Source organism: Phalaenopsis equestris, unplaced genomic scaffold (genome assembly GCF_001263595.1).
Source record: "Phalaenopsis equestris unplaced genomic scaffold, ASM126359v1 Scaffold000468, whole genome shotgun sequence".
NCBI classification, from domain to species: domain Eukaryota; kingdom Viridiplantae; phylum Streptophyta; class Magnoliopsida; order Asparagales; family Orchidaceae; genus Phalaenopsis; species Phalaenopsis equestris.
In genome coordinates, this window is record NW_018164909.1 from 1,323,975 (window position 1) to 1,345,336 (window position 21,362).

A 21,362-nucleotide genomic window follows, 5' to 3' on the forward strand; every position below is an offset into this window, starting at 1 on the left:
TATATATATATATGAAAAAAAATAAATTAATTAACTTTAATAAATAAATAAAAAATTCAATTCTTCCTTATAACTGTCGATCAGCTGCCCTAACTTCACGCACGAAGGTTCTGCTCCTTTGGCCTCGGCTCAACCACCGACTTCTTTCTCCTCTGTTGCACATGTCGTACGCAAAGATTGCAGGCATCGGCGCCCCATCCTCTCCTCTGCGCAAGGACAATGTTGAAGTTCGACCCCTTCCTTTCTCATTTTCAATCAAGGCTCAACCCGACACCGCGTGCCGCCACAACACCGCTTCCTCCTCCGGTTTGGGTTCGGCATTGAATCAGGTAAGAGATACTCACGACTCCTTAGGCTTCCACACGCGAACACACAAGGTTTACCCTAGACTTCGGCTTTCCTTCCCCACAATAGAGCCGGAAACTTCCTTCCCCTCGACAGAGTCGAACACTTCCCCATTCCTTCTTTCTCTTCTTATTTCTCCTCTTTTTCTCTTCATTGGTGTTGCTCCCCTTCTCTGCTAGTTAATGGTCAAATAATGATTAGAGGTGTGCGATTTAATCCCTGTAGAGAGATGTGTTTTCCTAATTGACACGTATTCTATTTATTATTTTTATTTATTTCAAATTTCATTTATTACAAAAGAGAAGTCAGCTGATATGAGAGTGAAACTTTTTGTCATAAAACTAAAGGATAGTGCCTCTCTATGATGAGAGAATCAGAAAAGGGTGAAAAAGAGAAAGTAGGAGCCAGGTTACCACATGGTAGAAGATAAATGAGATGCAGAGCAAGTACTTAGCCCACTGAAATAGATGTGAACGCTAGACCATGAGCAGCTTCTACAGCAGCTTTGGACCAATTTAATAAGGAGAGGGAAGGTTGACTAGGGACCACCCTAGGGTTTGAACACGCTACCCAAAGCAGTGAGCAACTCCTTTGCCATCTAATAGAATTTGTATTATTTTTGTGTTCTTGGGTGATCTTTGTCATGTTTTCCTGTCAAGATAGCATTGGTGTCTTTGAATCTCCCTATGAGGGTTGCATCCGATGATGAGAATATGCTCTCGCTGTAATTTGTCATGAGGAGTTTGTATCTACCATCCCCTACTTCTAGTAACCTTTCCTTCCCGTTATTATTTCCCTCCTCTACTCAGTCGCGCCTTTCCATTTTTTTTTTCTCTGGCCATCTTTCATATTTGGGGTGTAAATGAGTCGAACAAGCTTGAGCTCAGCTCATTAATGAGTTCACGAGCCAAGCTTATTGAGCCACAATCTCAACCTCAAACTTGACCTTGTCTATTAAACGAGCTCAAGCTCAAGGTCTGTTGACTAGCGAGTCAGCTTTGATTTGCCTAACGCTGATCATTTTGATCCATTTTTCGATGAGTAGTTGTTGCATCTTCCTCTTCCTAATGCTTTCTCTGATGAGCTCTCTTGAAATTGAATTTTTAATTTGAGCTTGCGAACCAATTGCTTCCCCTACAAGCCGAGCTCGATCTAGAGCTCGCCATTCGAGCTCGACCCGAGCTCACAATTTGACAAACAAGTCGAGTTCGAACCTGTCATGGCTCTAGCTAGACTAAATTTATTTGCATCCCTAGTCATATTGTCTACTCTCTCTCAGGGTTGATTCCAAACCTTTGGCTTTTGTCCAACCGGAATCCTCCACCCACTTGCCAACAATCCACCACCAGTCAGCATCATCCCTGCGAACCTAATCACTGGTCACCTAGTCCCTTCCCCGCATTCACCACCACCGCCCTTCCACCTCATCATCCTGACTGTCCCTAACATCCCCCATCTTGCGACTAGCCTACCCCCACTCTTCCATCCACCAAACTTCCACAATACAACTTTCATTGAAACTATTGTCATTATTGTGCTCATTTAGCTTTCATCGTGTCGTTGTACTGCTTGGTGGCTTTGTTCCGATAATAATATTTTTGCTTATTATTGTTTGGGGTTAACTCTGGTATCATTAGGTATAAGAGTTAGTCTAACTATAATCTTACCATAGGATTTCTAGCATCCACCAATACCTAACCCACACCCAAAACCTAATTGTATGGTCGAGGAGTCAATTGTCAAATTTTACCAAGTACTACAGCGACTCAATGTAATTAAAGGCCAGGGAGTCACCGTCTGTCGATCGCCAAATTAGGAATTGTCGGTCACCGGAATAGATATCTCGAAGTCCGGTTTTAAAAGTTGTTTGATTTAATTTATATATATAGTTTGGAAAAAGTAATATTTCAATTTTTGAAAATACAAGACCGAACCGATTTCATATTTGCAATAGTTTAAATCATTGAGTACAACACAGCAAGTAATGCACCTATCTCGAGGAATAGACAGACAACTTGTTAGTGAGACTCAATAAAATAAACTACAGAATTTATGACATCTGTTTGGTCTGCAAACTTTTATATTGACCGACAAGTTCTTCTATCTAATATGAAGAATTAAATAGAATTTATAATATTTGGGTTCTTGAAGCTCCCTATAAAAACAAGCCCATTATAGTCAATTACATATTAATGATCAAAGTCACTTAAGAAAACTCTCGATTTAGATAAGAAAATATTGTCTTCAAGGAATTCAAAAGGATGTGACTTTTTAAAGATCGGACAAAGAGGTGCGAAATGGGAAAGACTCAAATTTGAAACATTTTATTTGCGGAATCCAAAGAAGGAAAAAATTAGGGGTCATCCCAAATTCTAAGGAGAACATCGGTGACTTCCGAAGCTGTCCTACAGTTTGGCTTCAGTTTCAATGAGATAGTATTAAGTTTTTCATCCTGCTAATTTTGTTAGTTAGGGCTTACATTTGTGTAAGACTATCCTACAAATAGTCTGAAAGAGGATTTAGGTTGTGACAAACGACAACCTCAGAATCCTAAAACGAGTTAGGGCTTAAATTACATAATATGATTGTGCAAAATGCCTAAAGATGAGTTGAGGATTTATGTCGCACTAGGCGGACAACCTCGAAATCCTATGAGTTGTTTAATTCTAAAGAGAGAGATGTGCTGTTGTAGATTCTTATGTTGTTGTAGATTGTTGTTGTAGAAGATTGCCCACAAAGTTAGCTCCACGCTCCTCAGCAAAAGTAGCAGTCCTAAAGTCTAAGATTTAATAACTTTAAATGATAAGTTTAAGTTCAACCAGGGGGGTAAAGTTGATTAGAACGACACCGGTTAGAATCTCACGGTTCCTTTATTCTGATATCAATATTTTCTTTTGAATTTACTTAACTTCAACGAGTTGTTAAACTTATTTAAACCGAGGTGATCTCGTTAGCAACCGTGAGTTACCTCATCTGAAGGACTTCGGTAAATTCAAAAAGATGTATTATGAAAATGTTTTTTTTTTATTTTGTTTTGAAAATCTTGTTTAATTTTGAAAAAAATATTGATTGATTTTGAAATGTTTGTTTTGTTTTGCAGGTGAAGTAAGGTTTACAACCAAACATGTATAATATTTTAAAGCGAAAGTAAATTGCAGTAAATGTCATCAATTAAATATCACTATAAAAGCGTACATATGATCTTCTCGCTGCTCCCGTTAAAAGATTAGAACTTGTGACGGAAAAAAAAAACTTAAACAAAATTGCAAGGGCAGATGAAGGTGTGACTCTTAAACCCTAAGTCAAAACTTGGTAAGTCTCTAAAGGTTTTAATGGATGATTTTCTTAAACAAAGAATAATGAGCCCAATTAGCCTTCAAAACATCCAAAAGGTCATAAAAGCGTCTGGGGAACAATCCCTAACAACTTTTAAATTCCTTTTGAAGTGTTTCAAGTCTATTTGAGTCTATTATATTGTTCAATTAATCATTCCAAGCTTTAAATTTAATTTTAATGAGTTAATACACCTTATGCTCATTGAACCTGATATTTTTAATTATCTCGAGAGTGGGGTACTCAATTAATCAATTAATATTTTACTTAAGAGTTATATAAGTAGATGTCCCTAGAGCAAGCTTAAGTCATTAAAAATTTTGTACCTACGTTTAAAGTTGGGCTTGTAGTGTTTAAAGGTGTTAATTATCAAACTTTTTTAAACTTCATTAAACAATCTTGGATTAAGCCTAGCTCACCACTAAGTCTTTAACAATTTTCATGGGTGAATTTGTAATTATCAAAATATTAATTTAAGTGATATGTATTCTTATTAAAATATCATATTATACACAATCATGGGCTTCAAATAACTGAATAATCATCTTCCTAACCTAAGTCCATCACTTTAAAATCACTTAATTTTAATTAACTTCCAAATTCTGAAAATTAATGAAATTTCAATTTTATTCTTATCATCAAAATGTAACAAATTGGTTTCTACCTTCTAACCCGTTATGTTTCAAACATCCAAAAGAATTCATTTAAATCAAAATTACTCATTTCCCCTTAGTTAATCCTAAATTTTGATTAAGACACCAAAATTTAAAATTATCATTCTGCCCCTGGGGCTCTCCACTTCATAACTCATTAAATATAATTCAAATGATTTTGAAACTTTTAGAGTACCACATTCATGGGTCAATTAAGATATTAGAGGGGAAAATGTGATTTTTTCAAGTTTAATTTAATTTAAATAATTATTTTAATTTAGAATATAGTATTTCCAATATCAATTTATTTAACTAATCAAAGTGAGATTTTTGTTCACGAGAAAATTATTGGAGGTTCACCTAGGTCAGATAACCACTTAACAAAATTTCATATTTTTTTTCAAATTATATTTTAATTATTTATTGATTTTAATGATTTAATTAAATAGAAAATATGTTTTAATCACAAAAATTATTTTTTACATTTTTATTAAATTTCCCTAAGTCCAAAGAGCTCAGAGAAACAAACTTTTATTTTTTTGATTTTTAATTTATTTATTATAGTTATTTTAATGACAAATTAGGAAAAATATATTTTTAGCCTTTAAAAATTTATATTTAACTTAGAAAAATTAGGAAAAATATTCTAATGAGTATCAAGTGATATGGAAGTAATTAAAAATAATTTGGTGCATTTTCAATTTTTTGAAATTTTTAATTATTTTTAATTCAAAAATTGGCTCAAAAATAAAGTATTTATTTCAAAATAATTTTTATTTTTATTAAGTGCCCCTGATCACATAAAACTCAGAAAATCATTTTTCATAATTTTCCTAATTATATTTAATTTATTAAAATTATTTTAATGTCAAGAATATCATTTTATTTAGAAAATCAACTTTAGTGTTAAAAGTAAATCAAATAAATTTTAAATTTTTACAATGGGTTAAAATAAGTATTATTTATAGTGTGAAATTGATTTTGATAATTTTTTAAAAATAAAAAAATTAAGTTTTAATTTTTATGAGTTTTTACGGTTAATTACCTATAGTGATTTATATAAATACTAAAATTTAATTTCTAATTTTTCAAAAGTCATTTGATCATAAGGAACCTACCAAAACAAATCCTATGATTTTCTGATTTATATTTTAATTTATATATTTATATTAAGCAAAATAACCATCCAAACTTAGAAATTAAGGTTACATGTGTAGAGATGCTTTCTGACTTTAGAAAAATCACAAAATACCTATACTGCCATGGGGCTCCTAAAATAACAAGTCGTGACAATTATTATACACTTAATTAAAATTAAAACATTGCAGAGGTTATTTAATTAATTAAAAATCAGAGACACCAAATAATTTTTAATTTTGTTCCACACTACTCGCTTCTATTCACTGAACAACAGGGTATTTTTATTTTATTTTTATAAATTTTCTATGCAAAGAAATGAATTTCCTAACTTCTGGAATTAAAATAAATCAAAATTCCTATTTTTCTACTTATCCGAGTCAGCCGCCACGCCATCCTCGTACGCGTCAAACTTTCCACGCGATGCTCCTTCATTCGACGTCGCAATCCACCTCAGCGCCTCGTCAGCCCATGGTTATCGTCCCCTCATTTCTTCTGACGAGATCTGGACCGTCCAACTGATACACGCGTGATCGATGGCTTATGATCATCGTCCCCGGTGGTCATAACCCGTGAACCGCATGACTTCAGGTTTGTTCGTACACATTCATCTACTCAAGACGAATGCATGTATACGGCTACATGCGTATGAAATACAAGCTCTCTTCACAAAGGCCCAAACCGAGCCAAATATTAGGGTTGAGAGTTTATACCTTTGCCCAAGAGATAAGGCCTCGATTGGGTGGGTGCTTGTAGAAGCTTCAGTGGAGTCCAACGAACCTCCTGGAAGTCGCACTTCCCTCTGGTGAATGCTCCAAGTATGAGCTCGACCAACAGGTGGTGTGGCCTTGGTCGAACAGTGGGTTGGAGGGCTCAAAGTGATGGGGTTTGAGTGGGGAACTTCTCCTTAAGCTCTGGTGAAGCTCAGTGAAAGGTTAATTTGAAGTTTGGTGGAATGTGGCGAGGTGTCCTGTTTCTGACCGAATTTTGAGCTCTGGAATTGAGCTCAGACAGTGGTGGAGGGGGCTGGGCTGGGAAATGATTGGATTGAACTTAGGAAAGCTTGGAGTCTCTGGAAACAATTTGTCAGAGTTTTTCTTAGTTTTTTTTTTTTTTCTTGACCGTGAGAAGGGTCCTATTTATAGAGGGAGTCATGACTGCCACCAAAGCAAGCCATGGGGCAGAGAGGAAGCTTATGTGGAAGGATAAACGGCGCAAGTGACCAATGAAGTCGAACCATCTCAAAAAGTCCTAATCTTAGGTTTGATCCATTTGGGCCCTCTCGGGAATGGTGTTTTCCGGCAACTAGGCCGGCCGGCCAGGGCTGAGCTGGTGGCTAGCTAGGTCAGGGGAGCCAAAAGGTTTAATTGTGATAGTTGGGGGCTTGGGAAGATTGGTGGGAAGAATCCTTATGATTTAGTCAAATTTAGGAAGAAATCCACTAATTTAGGGGACCCTTGGTCCATGGCTCAATTCTTGGGTCTTGGGTGATTTGATTAGTATCCTAGGTGGCTAACCAGGGCAGGAGAGTGTTAAGGTTGGCTAACGCAAAGGATTTGGGTCAATTTGAATACAAGGAGGTGTCTAGGAATATAAAAGTGAAGCTTGCCCCCATCAAGCTGAAAAAAAAAAAAAAGATTCTTTGTGATGGAAGAACCTGATGAGGGAGGGAGAGAATGAGAAAAAAGGGATAAAATTACTACTTAGAAGATAATGAAGAAGGCAATGTCGTGATAGTACCTGCCCTGCACTACTGTCAGGATATTTTCTTGAAGATCCACTATCTGCAACAGAAGGAACTATCAATCGAGGAGTATACCACAGGCTTTATGCTACGCAAGTTTAAATATGAACTGACTGAGAAAGAGGAGCATACAATAGATAGGTACATTGGAGGCCTAAAGGCTATCATAAGCAATGTGGTCTAGCTACAAATCTATTAGACACTGAGGTACATGTAGACTTATAGTACTGAATGTGGACTACAGAAACAGGAAAAGATACCCACCCACATTTGGACAGCCCCCTGTAACTGGTAGCATTAACAAAACACGCCTGGAGGAGTTGCGAAAATGGATTGGTGAATAACAAGATAGATCATAGTAGGAAGAAGCCTGAGAAGAATAGTACGCCCAACACATTTCTAGTCAGAAAATGTTTCAGATGTCACGAGTATGGACACATCGCCTCCGAATGCCCAACGAACCAAGTTCTCTCATTCACCAAGCAAGGTGTCGTGGAGGAAGTGAGGGATGAAGAGACAGCTGAGGAACGGGATGAGGAATATCAACTCCATGAAGATGAAGGAAAGATGCTAGTTGTGAGAAGAGTTCTACAAACAGAACCATGGAAGGATCACTTGTGGTTAAGGCACAACATCTTCCGCACCAGGTGTACAGTAAGGGGGAAAGTGTGTAGCTTCATGATCGACAGAGGGAGCTATGAGAATGTGGTCTCCGCTTTCAGGATGAAAAAGTTGGACTTGGCTACGCATAAAAAATCCCAACTTATTCTGTGACTTTGGTGAATAAAGGGAATCAAATAAAAGTGGATTATTAGCAGTGCTTGGTAGAGCTTTCCATTAGAAAATATTTCTAGGATCATATGTGGTGTGATGTGGTGCTCATGGATGCCTGTCACATTCTATTGGACAAGTTGTGGTAGTTCATTCACAAGGCTCAGCACGATGGGTTCATGAACACTTACTCGTTCACAAAGGAGGGAAAACACATCGTTCTCTTACCAATCAAGGATTCCGGAGAATCAGTAATGCATGTTGCAGAGAATCCTAAGATCTCACGTGCATCTTTTTTGCCAGCAGTACGAGAAGCCCCGATGGCAATGGCCTTAGTCGTCTTAGAGGGAACTGAAGAAAAGACTAAACCACCAGAGATAATCTAGCCACTGCTAGCCAAATTTCAAGATGTGATGACTGATAACCTACCAAAGGGCCTAACCCACTTAGAAATATTCAGCACGCCATTGATCTTATCCTTGGATCGATACTACCAAACAAATCTGCTTACAAACTTACACTAGTGAAGTACGAGGACTTGCAAACCAGGTGCAGGATCTCATTGCAAGAGGGTTGGTGTGAGAGAGTATCAGCCCATGTGTTGTTCCCGCTTGATGGTGCCTAAGAAGGATAGGTCAATGAGTATGTACATTGATAGTCGAGCTATCAACAAAATCATCATCAAAGTACAAGTTTACTCTACCTCACCTATAAGATCTATTGGACAAGTTGCATGGTGCCATTACCTTTTCCAAAATCAACATGCGCAGTGGATAACACCATATCAGAATGAGATCGGGGATGAGTGGAAGATGGCCTTCAAGACCAAAGATGGGTTGTTCGAGTAGACAGTCATGCCCCCCTTTAGGTTGTCCAATGTTCCTAGCACATTCATGAGGATAATGAACCCGACGTTTCGAGTTTACATAGGGAAGTTCATAGTCATTTACTTAGACGACAACCTCGGGTACAACAGGTTAGAGGAGCACTTGCTGTATCTAGGACTAGTGATAAAGATCCTACGAGCAGAAAAACAATATGTCCAATCGAAGAAGTGTTGCATCATGACAACGCGGGTATGTTTTTTTGGATTACATTTTATCTAGTACATTCATTCAAATGGACCCTATGAAGACAGAGGCGATCGAGAGTAAGACACCCCCACAGTCCTTTAAAAAGCTGAGGCAATTTTGGGGTTGGCAACCTTTTATAGGTTCATCAAAAGCTTCAGCACCATTACAGCGCCCCTGACAAAGCTTTTGAAAGGTAAGAAGTTCCAGTGGATAATGCCAGTCCAGTCCAAGTTTGACATTCTGAACAAGGTGACACGGGCCCTAGTGTTAGCTTATCAGACTTCAATCAGTTGTTTGAGGTGAAGTGTGATGTTTCTAACATCCGGATCGGAGCAATATTGAGCCACGAAGGACGTCCCATAGCCTTTTTCAGTGAAAAGTTGAAAGAGTACTGGAGAAACTATTCTACATACATCAAGAAGTTCTATGTCATTGTTAGAGCTCGTCAACATTAGAGTCACTGCCTACTGACGAGCGAGTTCACTATTCACAAATTACGAGGCCCTGAGATTCTTGAATAGCCAGAGCAAGCTAAGGATTAGGCGTGATTCCTGAATTGAGTTCTTGGCATCGTTCCAGTTTGTGCTTAAGCATAAGGAAGTCAGAACCGAGTAGAGGATGCCTTAAGCCGCCGCCATCTGCTAATAACTTCCATGCAGACCAGCGTTGTGGGATTCGAGGTGGTAATGGAGTTCTACAAAACATGAGGATTTCAAGGAGATTTGGGAACAGTGTTGGGAAAAATTTATGAGATAGTACCACAGAGCTGATGGCTACTTATGCCATCATAACAGGTTGTGTGTTCACAGATGCTCATTGAGTCCATCATCCAAGAGTCACAACGAGGGCCTAACAGGGCATTTTAGCATAGAAAAGTCTCTCTTACCAATGAAGAAACACTTTTTCCCCGACTAATAAGAGATGTGGAGCAATATGTCCAACAGTGCAGAGTTGTCACCTAGCCAAAGCCAAAAGGCAGAATACGGGATTATACACACAATTACTGGTACCATAGGCTATTTGGGCATTAGTATAGATTTTATGCTGGGTCTTCGAGGATGCGGTGGAATAAAGAGTCGGTGATAGTTGTAGTTGAAAGGTTCTTGAAGATGGCTCACTTCATCTAATGTCACCGGACACAGGATGCATCACATATTGATGGCTTATACTCCAGGGAGATCGTAAAGTTATATGAATACCTTGAACCATTACATCTAATATAGACGTTAGGCTCCTAAGTCACTTCTAGAGAATCCTGTAGGGAAATTAGAGACAGCCGTTGGTATTAAACTTCAATTCAACTCAACAACTCATCCGCTGACAGATGGTCAAATAGAAGTGGTGAACAAGAGTGAAGGGGACCTCTTAAGGTGCTTTATAGGAAAAAACATCAAGCAATGGGAAGTAAATCAACCTTCACTCCAAATTCATCCTCTATTTTAATATATTCAATGTTGAATTGATGTGGCATTGGCTTTTCGGCGCTTGATGCTTCTTAAGGAAAAGGATTTGTGTCATCTTCTCCATCCAGTAGGTCATCATTATTACTACATGTGATATCTACATGTTGTCTTCTTCCAAAATCAGCGAGTTTCTTGTAATTTGAGTTTAGCCCAGTGTAAATTTATGGATTTAATTAGGGTTGGTCAAAAGTTTAAGAATCAGGTGGATGGTGTAAGGATAGTTTTGGTGGAGGTAGAAGGATTAGTTTTTATGGAATTAGGATTTGAAAAATAAAATTTAGATCTACATAGATCTAGGATTAGAATTGAAATTTGACTTTGATAATAAATAACACCGTTCTAGGGTTCTCAAAAGGTGTAGGAGCGGGTTGGGATAAAGGGTGAGCATTTGGTCAATTTGGATGGATCTATTTTTAAATTGGTCAAACCGATTGCAATCGAAATCTGAAATCCAAAACACCAAATCAATCAAATTTTCAATAAAACCAAACATACTAAACAAAAGCTTACTTCGAATTAAACGGTTCGATTATGAACAAACTGAAATTTAGTTGTTGGTTAAAGTTTGGTTACAAGCAGACATTAAGAATTACATATCTTACATATATAATATCAATTTAATTTCATAAATCTTCCATTTAATTTCAATTTTTTTCATTTTTGGCCTTCAGTTTTTGGTTTATTCTTTTAAATAAAAATTACAACCGAACCAGCAACCAGTCTTCCGCCAAATGAACAGTGAAAATGGGCATAAGAAGAAAAGATGCTCAATAAAATCCTCTATAGCATTACAAAACAGGCATAGACAAGCAAGCCTCAAGCCTTTCAATTTTAAAATATCATCACAAGGAATTACACAATGAAAAACCCTCCACGCCAAGAAAGACATAAAAGGGTTAAAGCCCAACTCCAAACACTCTCCCCAAGGGTTTTCATTAAAGGTATGTAAAGCATAATATAAAATTTTAGTAATCGAACCTTTTGCTAACAATTTCGATACCGGAGTATCTTTCAAATCAGGCTCATAAGAAATAGAAAAAATATATTGTGCACTCTCAAAACCCACCAACTGCGTAAGAAGGGGAAGATTCCAATTACCATCCAGCTAAGTGTCAAAAACAAGAAGATTAAAATGCACCTCCTCTCTCAAATGCAAAGGAATCTGGGCCCAGCAATCATGCCAAAAAGAGAGGTTACCACACCCCAGCTCCCAATAAATAAAATCCTTAGCCCACTCTCTAATTTGTAACAGCTTCTTCCACACCCTACAATCACCCATCCGCCAATTAGCCAAGGAGGGTTGATATTATGGCAATATTTACCATGCATGAACACAACCCACAAGGAGTCCCCTTTCCGAAATTTAAACCATGATTTGAAAAAGTTTATGTTGGCAATATGATGAAGCGATTTAAAGCCTAACCCACCTGTGTAAGTCGGTTTCTAAATGCTCTTCCAAAGCAACCACCTCCTACCGGAGTGGCCACCCTCCAATAAGAAATTATTGAAACATCTTTCAAGGACAAATTGTGTACTCTTTTTAGTTTGTAGAACTTGTAACGCATACAACGACAAACTCTGTTGGATGCTCTTAAGCACAGTAATACAACCACCAAATGACAAGAAATTATTTTTCCAATCAAGGATTTGTTTCTACGACCTCATCTAATTGAGTTTGCCTTCTCCTACCCTTGAGTAAATTGACCACCAGGTATTTTAGCGGAAGAGCAATGAGAGAACCTGTAAAATTGGCAACCCAACTAGCGTTTCCACAATCGACGGTGTTGCCCATATACAAGTGACATTTATTTGCACTAAAAATAAGCCCAGAAACCAACTAGAAGTTTTCCAATAATTAATATATTTTTCTTGATAGCTTATTTGCTGGCATTAAAAAACAAAATAACATCATCAGCATAAGCCAAATGAGTGACCAGAACCTTTGATTTATGGGCGTAGTGCAAAGTAAGAACTTTACTATAAAGAACATTAATCAATCGAGAGAATTAATCAAAGACCAAGATGAAGATAGTAGGGAATAAGGGGTCACACTGCTTAATCCCACGACCAACACTAAAAAAACTATGAGAATTACCGTTAAGGAGGATGTTATACTTATTACAGTGAAGCCAGGTGTGAATTAGCTTACAGAAATCAGGAGTAAAACCTCTTGCTTTAAGGGCAGCAAGAACAAAATCTCCGCTTAAAGAGTCATATGCTTTACGGATATCCAATTTAGTAATCAAGTTGCCACCTCTGCATCTTTCTTCATTATCATAAATTAGTTCTTGAGCAAACATAATATTATCAATAATCCCCCAACCTTGGATGAAAGCAGATTGATTCGGAGATATTAAATGAAGAAGATGAGGTTGAATCCTTCTAACCAAAAGTTTACTAATAACTTTCATTACAACAGATGTAACAAATATAGGTATAAAATGCTCCCAAGGAGTTTTTTGAGTTGATTTAGGGATGAGGACAAGAGTGACAGCAAATAAGTAATTAGCAGGGGCCTCGCCCCTGAAAAAACTTTGAATGGATTCCACAACTTCTCTCTTAACACTACTCCAGCATTTAGTGTAAAAATCAGAGGTAAATCCATCCGGACCAGGGGCTTTATTACAATTAATTTCCAAAAGCACAATAAATATCTCCTCACCCGTAGGAATGCCACATAGATCTAGCTCCTCCGTGTACCGTCTCACATCATCAAAAAGATGAGTCTCAATAGTGCCTGAGGTCTCACGCGCTTCAAAAAACTTGGAGAAATAAAGAACAACACTCTCACCTTACTCATCCCTAGTTATCTAATTTCCAGTAGCATTCTTAATTTTAGCAATGATGTTGAGAGTCCTACGTTGTTTAATACATGCATGAAAATACTTTGTATTTCTATCACCTTGAGTAAAGTCTATCTCCCCAGCTTTTTGTTGCAGCAACTCTTCCTCCCAAAGAGAAGCCTCTGACAACTCTTTATATGCTTCCTGAAGATGAGGAACTAGATCGACAGAAGATTCATCAAGAGCCTATAACATAGTGACCATATGTTCAACCATTGTGACCCTTGCATGGACAGCCCCAAAAACTTCCCAGTTCCAAGTTCTCAAAGCAGACACCACTTTTTTATGTAACTTCCAAAGTATAAGCCAAGCATTGTCCACCTCAACACATCTCCAATTAGCTGCAATAAGTCTCATAAAATCATCGTGTCTTGCTCAAACATTCAAATATCTGAAGTGATATATAGAAAACTTTTTGAAAAAATCAAAGGAAAGGAGGAGGGGATTATGATTAGACCCAGAACTACAAAGATGTTGTACTTGTGAGAAGCCATAAGAGGTAATCCACGACTGAATAGCAAGAGCCTATCAAGACATTAAAAAAGTTTCCCCCTTTTCCAAGTGAACTTGGAACCTACAAAACCCAAATCAAAAAAGTCATGCAATTTTCATAGCCCCGTTGAATTTATCTATCAAGGCGGGGTCCACTCTCCTTCCTCCAAATTTCTCAGAATCATGCATAATCATATTAAAATCCCTGCCAACCATCCAATTATCTTGGATTAACGCTCCCACACTAGAGATTTTGTGCCAAAGGTCTTATCTGGCAGAAGTAGATGAACCAACATATATGAATGTCAGCCATCCCGAAAACTCATCCATTGAAAAATAGACATGCACAAATTGTCTATCATCAACAATAATATTAACTGTGATGTGCTTCCGCCAAAACAACCAATCTTATAAGAGAAATTACTAAAGAAAGAAAAATGGTTGAATTTACTCAGAATACGAATATCTGGAAAAGATACCATAGGTTCCAAAATAGAGAAAATGTCAACTTTATAAATCCTTGTCACTAATTTAAGTTTGTTAAGGGAGTAAGGATCCGCAACTCCCCTGATATTCCAAATTAAGACATTAAACATGGATAGACAACTTACCCTTTCTAGAAGATCTAGTCCGGATATGTCCATGATCACCCTTCGAATAATAATGATCCGCATCAGGCAATGCATTTCCCATCTTGAGATTTTCTAACTCATTATGGCCTTTATGATTTTTTCTGCGATATTTCTGAACTTGTCATTCTTCCCTCGTTATATTTGAAACCTCCTTCAAAGGGATGTCGAAGGCCACCGCAGCAGGGTCAGGATGGAGCATAGCATCCTCAAAATGATTAGTAGTTTCAGGAGGTGGGGGGTAGCTTCCCGGACATTAGGAAGACTAACCTCCTCAAAAGATTGATCCGCTCTCCTAACTCGAGGAGAAATAGGGTCAATATGTTTAGACGAAGGAGTGGTAATTTCCCGTTCAGTATGAAATCCAACCTCAGAAGGAGCTATATCCGCACCCCTAACTCGAGGAGTAGGCCCAATATAATTGGTATTCATGTCAGCATGAATAGTCGGAATCAATTCTTCCGCAGAGACAGTGTGGGTTGGGGGTGGTGGATGCACTTTGTAATAGGCTCACTATTATGATTCACCATATTCCGCTTCCGCAACTCGGGATGTAAGTGAAAACACTGAATGGGACCATGGCCAAACATACGATAGTGTGTACAATAAGAGGGATGTTGCTCTAATATCACCTATTGCCAATAACCATTGTGCGCAGAGCCGATCCAAACCTCTTCAGGAGGTGGTAAAGTTATATCATGCTCAATAAGGATTCTAGCCATAGAAGGTCTAGATAAAGTGTAGGTAGGGGAATCTATCTTTAGAGGTTTTCCAAACATTGCAGCTAAAGAAAACAGAATCTCGCGATTAAATAAATGAACCTTCAAACCAGGGAGTCTGATCCACACGGAAATAATAGGGGGTTCGGCTTTAGGTTCGAAATCAACCGACCACTTCAATATTTTCATAACAAAATCATCAAACCGCACCAAACGACGGACAAAAAGCCGTGTATAATCTTCCTCGCTAGTCGATTGAATCAAGATGTGCCTACCATCCAAAGGGGCCGATTTTCCAACCTCCAACCAGTTTTATGAGTTCAAAATATTTTCGGAGAAATTCCAATTTAGGATGACCATACACGAATTTCCCCACCAGAACGAAACGACAGGATGTAGCCAGATTAGCATTCTCAGAATCAGAAAGGAAAAGAGCGAGCTTACCTCCTTTTTTTATCAAGTAGCATGATGAAGCTAAACTCACTAACGAGGGCTAGCGAGTTGTGGTAAGCGGGAAGGAAAACCAGGTTATTCGAGACACCATTAGCATTGCCATCGACGGTGACGCCGGCGTAAGACCGTTCCATGACCACATAAGCTCAGCTCCATGAAATCGCCAGAAACCCTAGCAGAGCCAAAGAAACCATCGTTGCCTTATACATGTCTATATATATTCTTATTGAGAAAGAAATTTAAAAGGTTACATTCATCAACTGATTCGTTGCAATTTATTTTTGCTGTTAAAATTCATTAATTAAATCATTATATAAACCCAAATTTTCCTTAACGAAGTTTGCTCGGGTCAATCTTCCACCTCTAGCTTGCACACTTAACCTCCTTTAATTCCCCTCCAATCTGAAATTACACACACACACACACACACACACACATATTCCTATTGAGAAAAAAATTAAAAGGTTACATTCATCAACTGATTCGTTGCAATTTATTAAATGCATTTTGTTTATAATTTTCCCTTCGTCTAAGGGCCGGTTATCAGTATACTTGGCTCTTAGTTTATTTCTAGTTTAGGCTCACAAATTAGATCATTTTTTTCCTATAAATATTTCACCTCTTCTAACAATTGGAATAAGAAAAATGTGCATTATTCTTCTATATTTACAACAACAGAGCTTCAAATGAGAAAGTGAAGTTCAAAGAAGACGAAGCAAAAAAATTAAGTGCATGGCTAAACCAAATACTGCTTATAGTAACATTAATTCTAAGATCCACGCAGAATTAGTTATTAGAATTCACCAGCTACCTGTCTGAATGGTTATAAATTTTCACTAGCTCGTCATTAGATGACCTCGTCCCTCTAACAACATTAATAGCACCAGTAGCCATGGTACCTGAAACGTATCAACAATTAAATGATGCAAGACCTAAATTTTTAATCATTATACACTATCATCGTTTTCTACTCCAAAGCACAATGCTTGCCTATGCTTCAAATTTATAACAATGTAATGGAATGAAACCATACAACTTCTTAAAATGTTTAACTGTATAAGTGAGATGATAATATGATTGTCAACAAAATTTCAGGTATCAACCATAGTTGAGTTTGGAATAAATTTGCATTTCCAGTAAGACAATAACCCCTACATGAATGAAGCAAATATTTATTTCCATGGAGCTAGGGCTGATATTTGGATGAAACTATTGGATTACCACCAATAAAATGTTTAGCTTTCCGTAGCGATGACTGTGCACATGCACCCCAATTTGAGACATTAAAATGGCAATAACAGAGAGCCAAAATTTGGAAGAGCATAGGTTGGAGAGTTTTAAGTAAAACTGAAATGAAATATTGGTATATAGGTATTCTACTAATATAAATAGTGAAGATGATCATTTCTAGATATAAACTTAGCAGATAAAAAATCAAGATGAAAATAATGAGGAAGCACCTTGATCTGCAACAAGCCACCGGGATGAATTGTCAGCAAATAGTGCTATCTTCTCTTCTGGAAGAAGACCAACAACCCTTAAACCTTCAGAAAAATCCAAAATATCCTGCTCAAGCTGCCAAAGGGAAAAGGAAATACTAAGAAAAAAATTATGTTCCGAATGCCATATAACTGTGCTGCATCCTATGAAAGAGATATGCTAGTGCAAGGTTGTTGATCAAGCACGCTACAACTAGTTTTACTCCAAACCTAGCAAAGCCATCATTTTATTATTCAATCTTTTATGGGCAATGCATAAAATAAGTGGATGCCAAACATTGTCATGGACCTCTAACATGGTTTAATATAGGGGTTTTCATCAGAATTGAGGACTCAGTGCAGAGAATAGCATGTCATTCAAGCTGTCAGATGGCACTTACATCATAAATAATGTGTTTTCCTCGATTATCAGCTAATTTCTCAAAATCTAAAACCCACAAAATGCATTTTAGAATGGTGACAAAAAGTTGGTGTACACAAAAGTTATTCACGAATATAAAACATCATAAATTTTAGTTTCTAAGAAAATAAGTACTTAAAAATTAAATAGGTTAATTGCTAATAAAATAACAGGAGTCATAAAACTTTAGTTTTGGTGCCATTTCAATCCATCAATAGGTACGCAAAGATAGGAGAAAATGAAAAAGAAGCATAAGAAAAGGTGGCATTTACATATATGCCACAAATTTATTAATAAAACTACATTAATATTCTTTGAAGATGGGAGGTACCAAACATTAATGTTCTTAATTATTTAATACTTTTTAAATAGTCATAATTAAACAAATCTAATCGTGTTGATTACGTTAAAATAATCATAATTATTTGATATATATTGAATACTTATACTCTTGGATTTTGGCCCAGACATACTTAAAACATAATTCCAAAAATAACCCAATTTCATAGGTTTTTTAACGATGGGACTATTTCAACTTTTTTTTTCAGTAGATTGGGATTAATTTAACACTTTTTAAAAGTCAGGGACTAAAATGAAGCCCTTCAAATAGTTGGAGAACCATTTTATCACTTTTCTCAATTTAGAATTTACCAACTGTCCATCGCATGAAATGCAAGACAGAATTAATCAATCAGAAAAACTATTATAATGTGATGCTGAAAAAGGAAGCAACATTTACTTACCTGCTTGTAAGTTCGCTCTGTGGGAGGATCATGGTAGAGATCCACCAAAGCTTTCCGATGCCCATATTTCTCTGCTGTTGATTTCCAAATATCTGGAACTACCCTCCACTCATTCGAGTCCAAAGGCTTAGCATTCGACAACAAATTCGCCTCCAATATAGGCGAGCATTTTCTTCTAAACACACGGTTTACCTGCATTGCAAGTAAGAACTGTTTAACAAGAAAAAAAATAACGTTTACCACAATAAAGCATTCTAAAATGACAGATATTTTGGTCAAGCCAAACCTCAAATTCTCACAGCGCAACACATCTTAATACAATCAAATCTTGCAGCATGAAAGATCAAAATTTAATAAGGGATCTCAAATGGACATCACAAACACTGCTGTGGCTAATCACCTTTTACCTCGTGTTCTCATATACATGCCCTATCATCATGCGCCTCTTGCCATCACATATCTTCGCCTCACTGTTTGATACCTCCTGCAACAAAGTAGATTGAGACCACACACAACAGGGGGTAAGACGGGGGCTCCCTAGACCTCTTAATTCTATCAAGAAGCAGTTGCAGCCGTCCAACATGACCACAAGAAGCTGCTACCTCCCCCAGTCCAAATACGCAAAAACAAGTTGTTGCCACACTTTTCATAGCTAGAGCAATTTGAGAAGCTCTCAATTAGGGATGGCCAAACCAAAAGTCGGCTACTTTACTCAAATATAAATATTGGAGGCTAACATCTACATCAAACTAGTCCAAACACATGGCCAAATAACACTATAAACTGGATTTAAGAAAACTCAAGTGAACTCATGAAGAAAATGAAAGGCTAAAAGTCACCAAATTAAAGAGGAGGCAAACTTACACTTATCCAAGCAAGGCTAGCCACATAAATTAGTCAAAACCTACCGTGCAACCATTTTTTATGAGTTTATATATCGCTTCCAAAATAAGAGATTATTGTATGCCCAAAATTTAATCAAATTATGACACAGTTGTGTTGTCTTACAAAGGTATCCTTTCTTACATTCTCCCATGGTCGAAGCTTCAAGAAACCCAAGCACTGTAAAATACATGGTGAAGCAAGTGAACTCTCTACTTGGGTGAGGATTTAAGAAATTTGTATTCAATCTTCTTTCAGCATATTCATATCTAGATGATTTCCTTTTATCTTCCTTTAATAAAAAAACCTTAAGGATATCTTCAGTAATAAAATGTTGATTTGTAAAACATCATCACAGAACAGTGTCAAAGGTTCTACAAATGTCTTTGGTGCACCATTGTCACAGGAGCCGACTTTTCAGCATTAAGCTTATATGGTATGTTAAGTTTAAATAATAGTTTATTCGTACTTCTTTTGAGTTTGGATACTTTTATTAATACACTTCTAATTTTGATTCCTTATTTGCATTGTGTTTCGGCTCAATGATTGTATTAGTAATTGAGCCCTAGTTCTTAAATAAAAATAGTGTTTGTATTTTTTTCTTATTTAATGTTATTATTTTTATTTCTTGTATATTAATTTTTCCTTTTGTGAGCACAAAAAAATTTATAATTTTTCACACACCTTATGCTGTCGAGATGCACTAACTTCCAAACCTGGGGTGTGAGAGAATAACATCATAGCCACATTTTGCTTTTAATATTCCTTATCTTTGTAAGGCTTCGCAGTGGGATATGTTATTTTAGACTATTTGTAATAATTATTATTGTCTTATTATATTATTTATATGATTATTTGGTTACTTAATTTATTTTGATTTTGTGTGATTTCATTTATATAGAGCAGTGCTAAAGAGAAGAGTTGCTGCTGCCACTCATAGGACAGCAGTCTCAAGAGTTACTACAGAGATTATAAATTCCCCTAGAAGCCCCCGCTCTTCAAGTTGTCATTGTGTTGATCGTACTCAACCTATCGGGACTACTGGAACACTAACTCCCAATATTGATACTCTCATGGAGATGATGACACAAAGCTTTACACAGACATTACAAATAAATATCGCAGCTCAAGTCACGCAAGTAATTAAGTCTATCCAACAACCAGATCAACCAGCACTGCAAGCAACTAAATCTGCATAATAAGAAGCTACACATATACCAAATGGCACTGTCGGATCCAATGTTAATCAATCCATAAGCAATGCGTTAATATCTCAACTAACATAAGTCATCAGGACTACAATATTGATGCTAGAATTATAATGCAACAAATTATGACAACTAATATGGTGCGATAGAATCACACTGATGGCTACATGATATATTGTTGAGAAAATTAGGGCGAAGAAAAACAATAATCGACACAAATCCAGAAGAGCACAGATTTAACGAGGTTCGGCAAAGATGCCTACATCTTCGGGAGCAGAGCGGCGGCTTACTTTCAATATTCAGAAAAGAGGTTACAGAATAGATGGATACCTCTTGGGGTTACTAACAGACATATTTATAACCCCAGGAGTAAACCCTAGGTACAATACGTAATTACAACATTACCCCTGTACCGTACCGCGGGGCGTTGTCCCCGCCTCGGACCCCCAACCCACGTAACTTCCCGATTTGGACAGATTCTTCCGCTCCGCTCCACTTCGATCCAGCGTCTGTCCCTTTATGGTATATGAGTCATACCATAACAAATCTCCACCTTGGCGAATATCCAGCCTCTTAGGAGAAAAATACCTGGAGTTACACCTGCACCACTGTGGGTTGGGTCATCATGCTTCTCTAGCAACTGCAAACATTCAACAAGTCCAAGCAATGCAAGAACTTGTTGATAGTAACTGGCTTGGTCAACATATCAGCTGCATTCTCATCAGTATGAACCTTCTGCAACAATATCTCCCCAGAAGCAATCAACTCTCTGATCTTGTGATACCTGACATCAATGTGCTTGGTTCTCGCATGGTACACCTGGTTCTTAGCCAGATAAATAGCACTCTGACTGTCACAATGCAACTGAACTCCACCTTGCTCAATGCCCAGTTCCTTTATTAGCCTAGTAAACAATAAGTCTTCTTTAGCAGCTTCAGCTACTGCCATGTACTCAGCTCCAGTTGTAGATAACGT

The 21,362-nt window shown here is 37.2% G+C and overlaps 1 protein-coding gene across 1 annotated transcript in view; it reads right to left on the minus strand.

The window, feature by feature from the left end:
- LOC110027919 (long-chain-fatty-acid--[acyl-carrier-protein] ligase AEE15, chloroplastic-like) overlaps positions 1-21,362 on the minus strand; it is a 131,990-nt gene that overhangs the window by 83,200 nt on the left and 27,428 nt on the right. Inside the window, exons 2-4 of the mRNA XM_020729565.1 lie at positions 18,298-18,489; positions 17,116-17,230; positions 16,467-16,554 (exon numbers count right to left, since the gene is read on the minus strand). Coding sequence (XP_020585224.1) covers positions 16,467-16,554; positions 17,116-17,230; positions 18,298-18,489 — 395 coding nt within the window. The remainder of the gene's footprint in view (positions 1-16,466; positions 16,555-17,115; positions 17,231-18,297; positions 18,490-21,362) is intronic.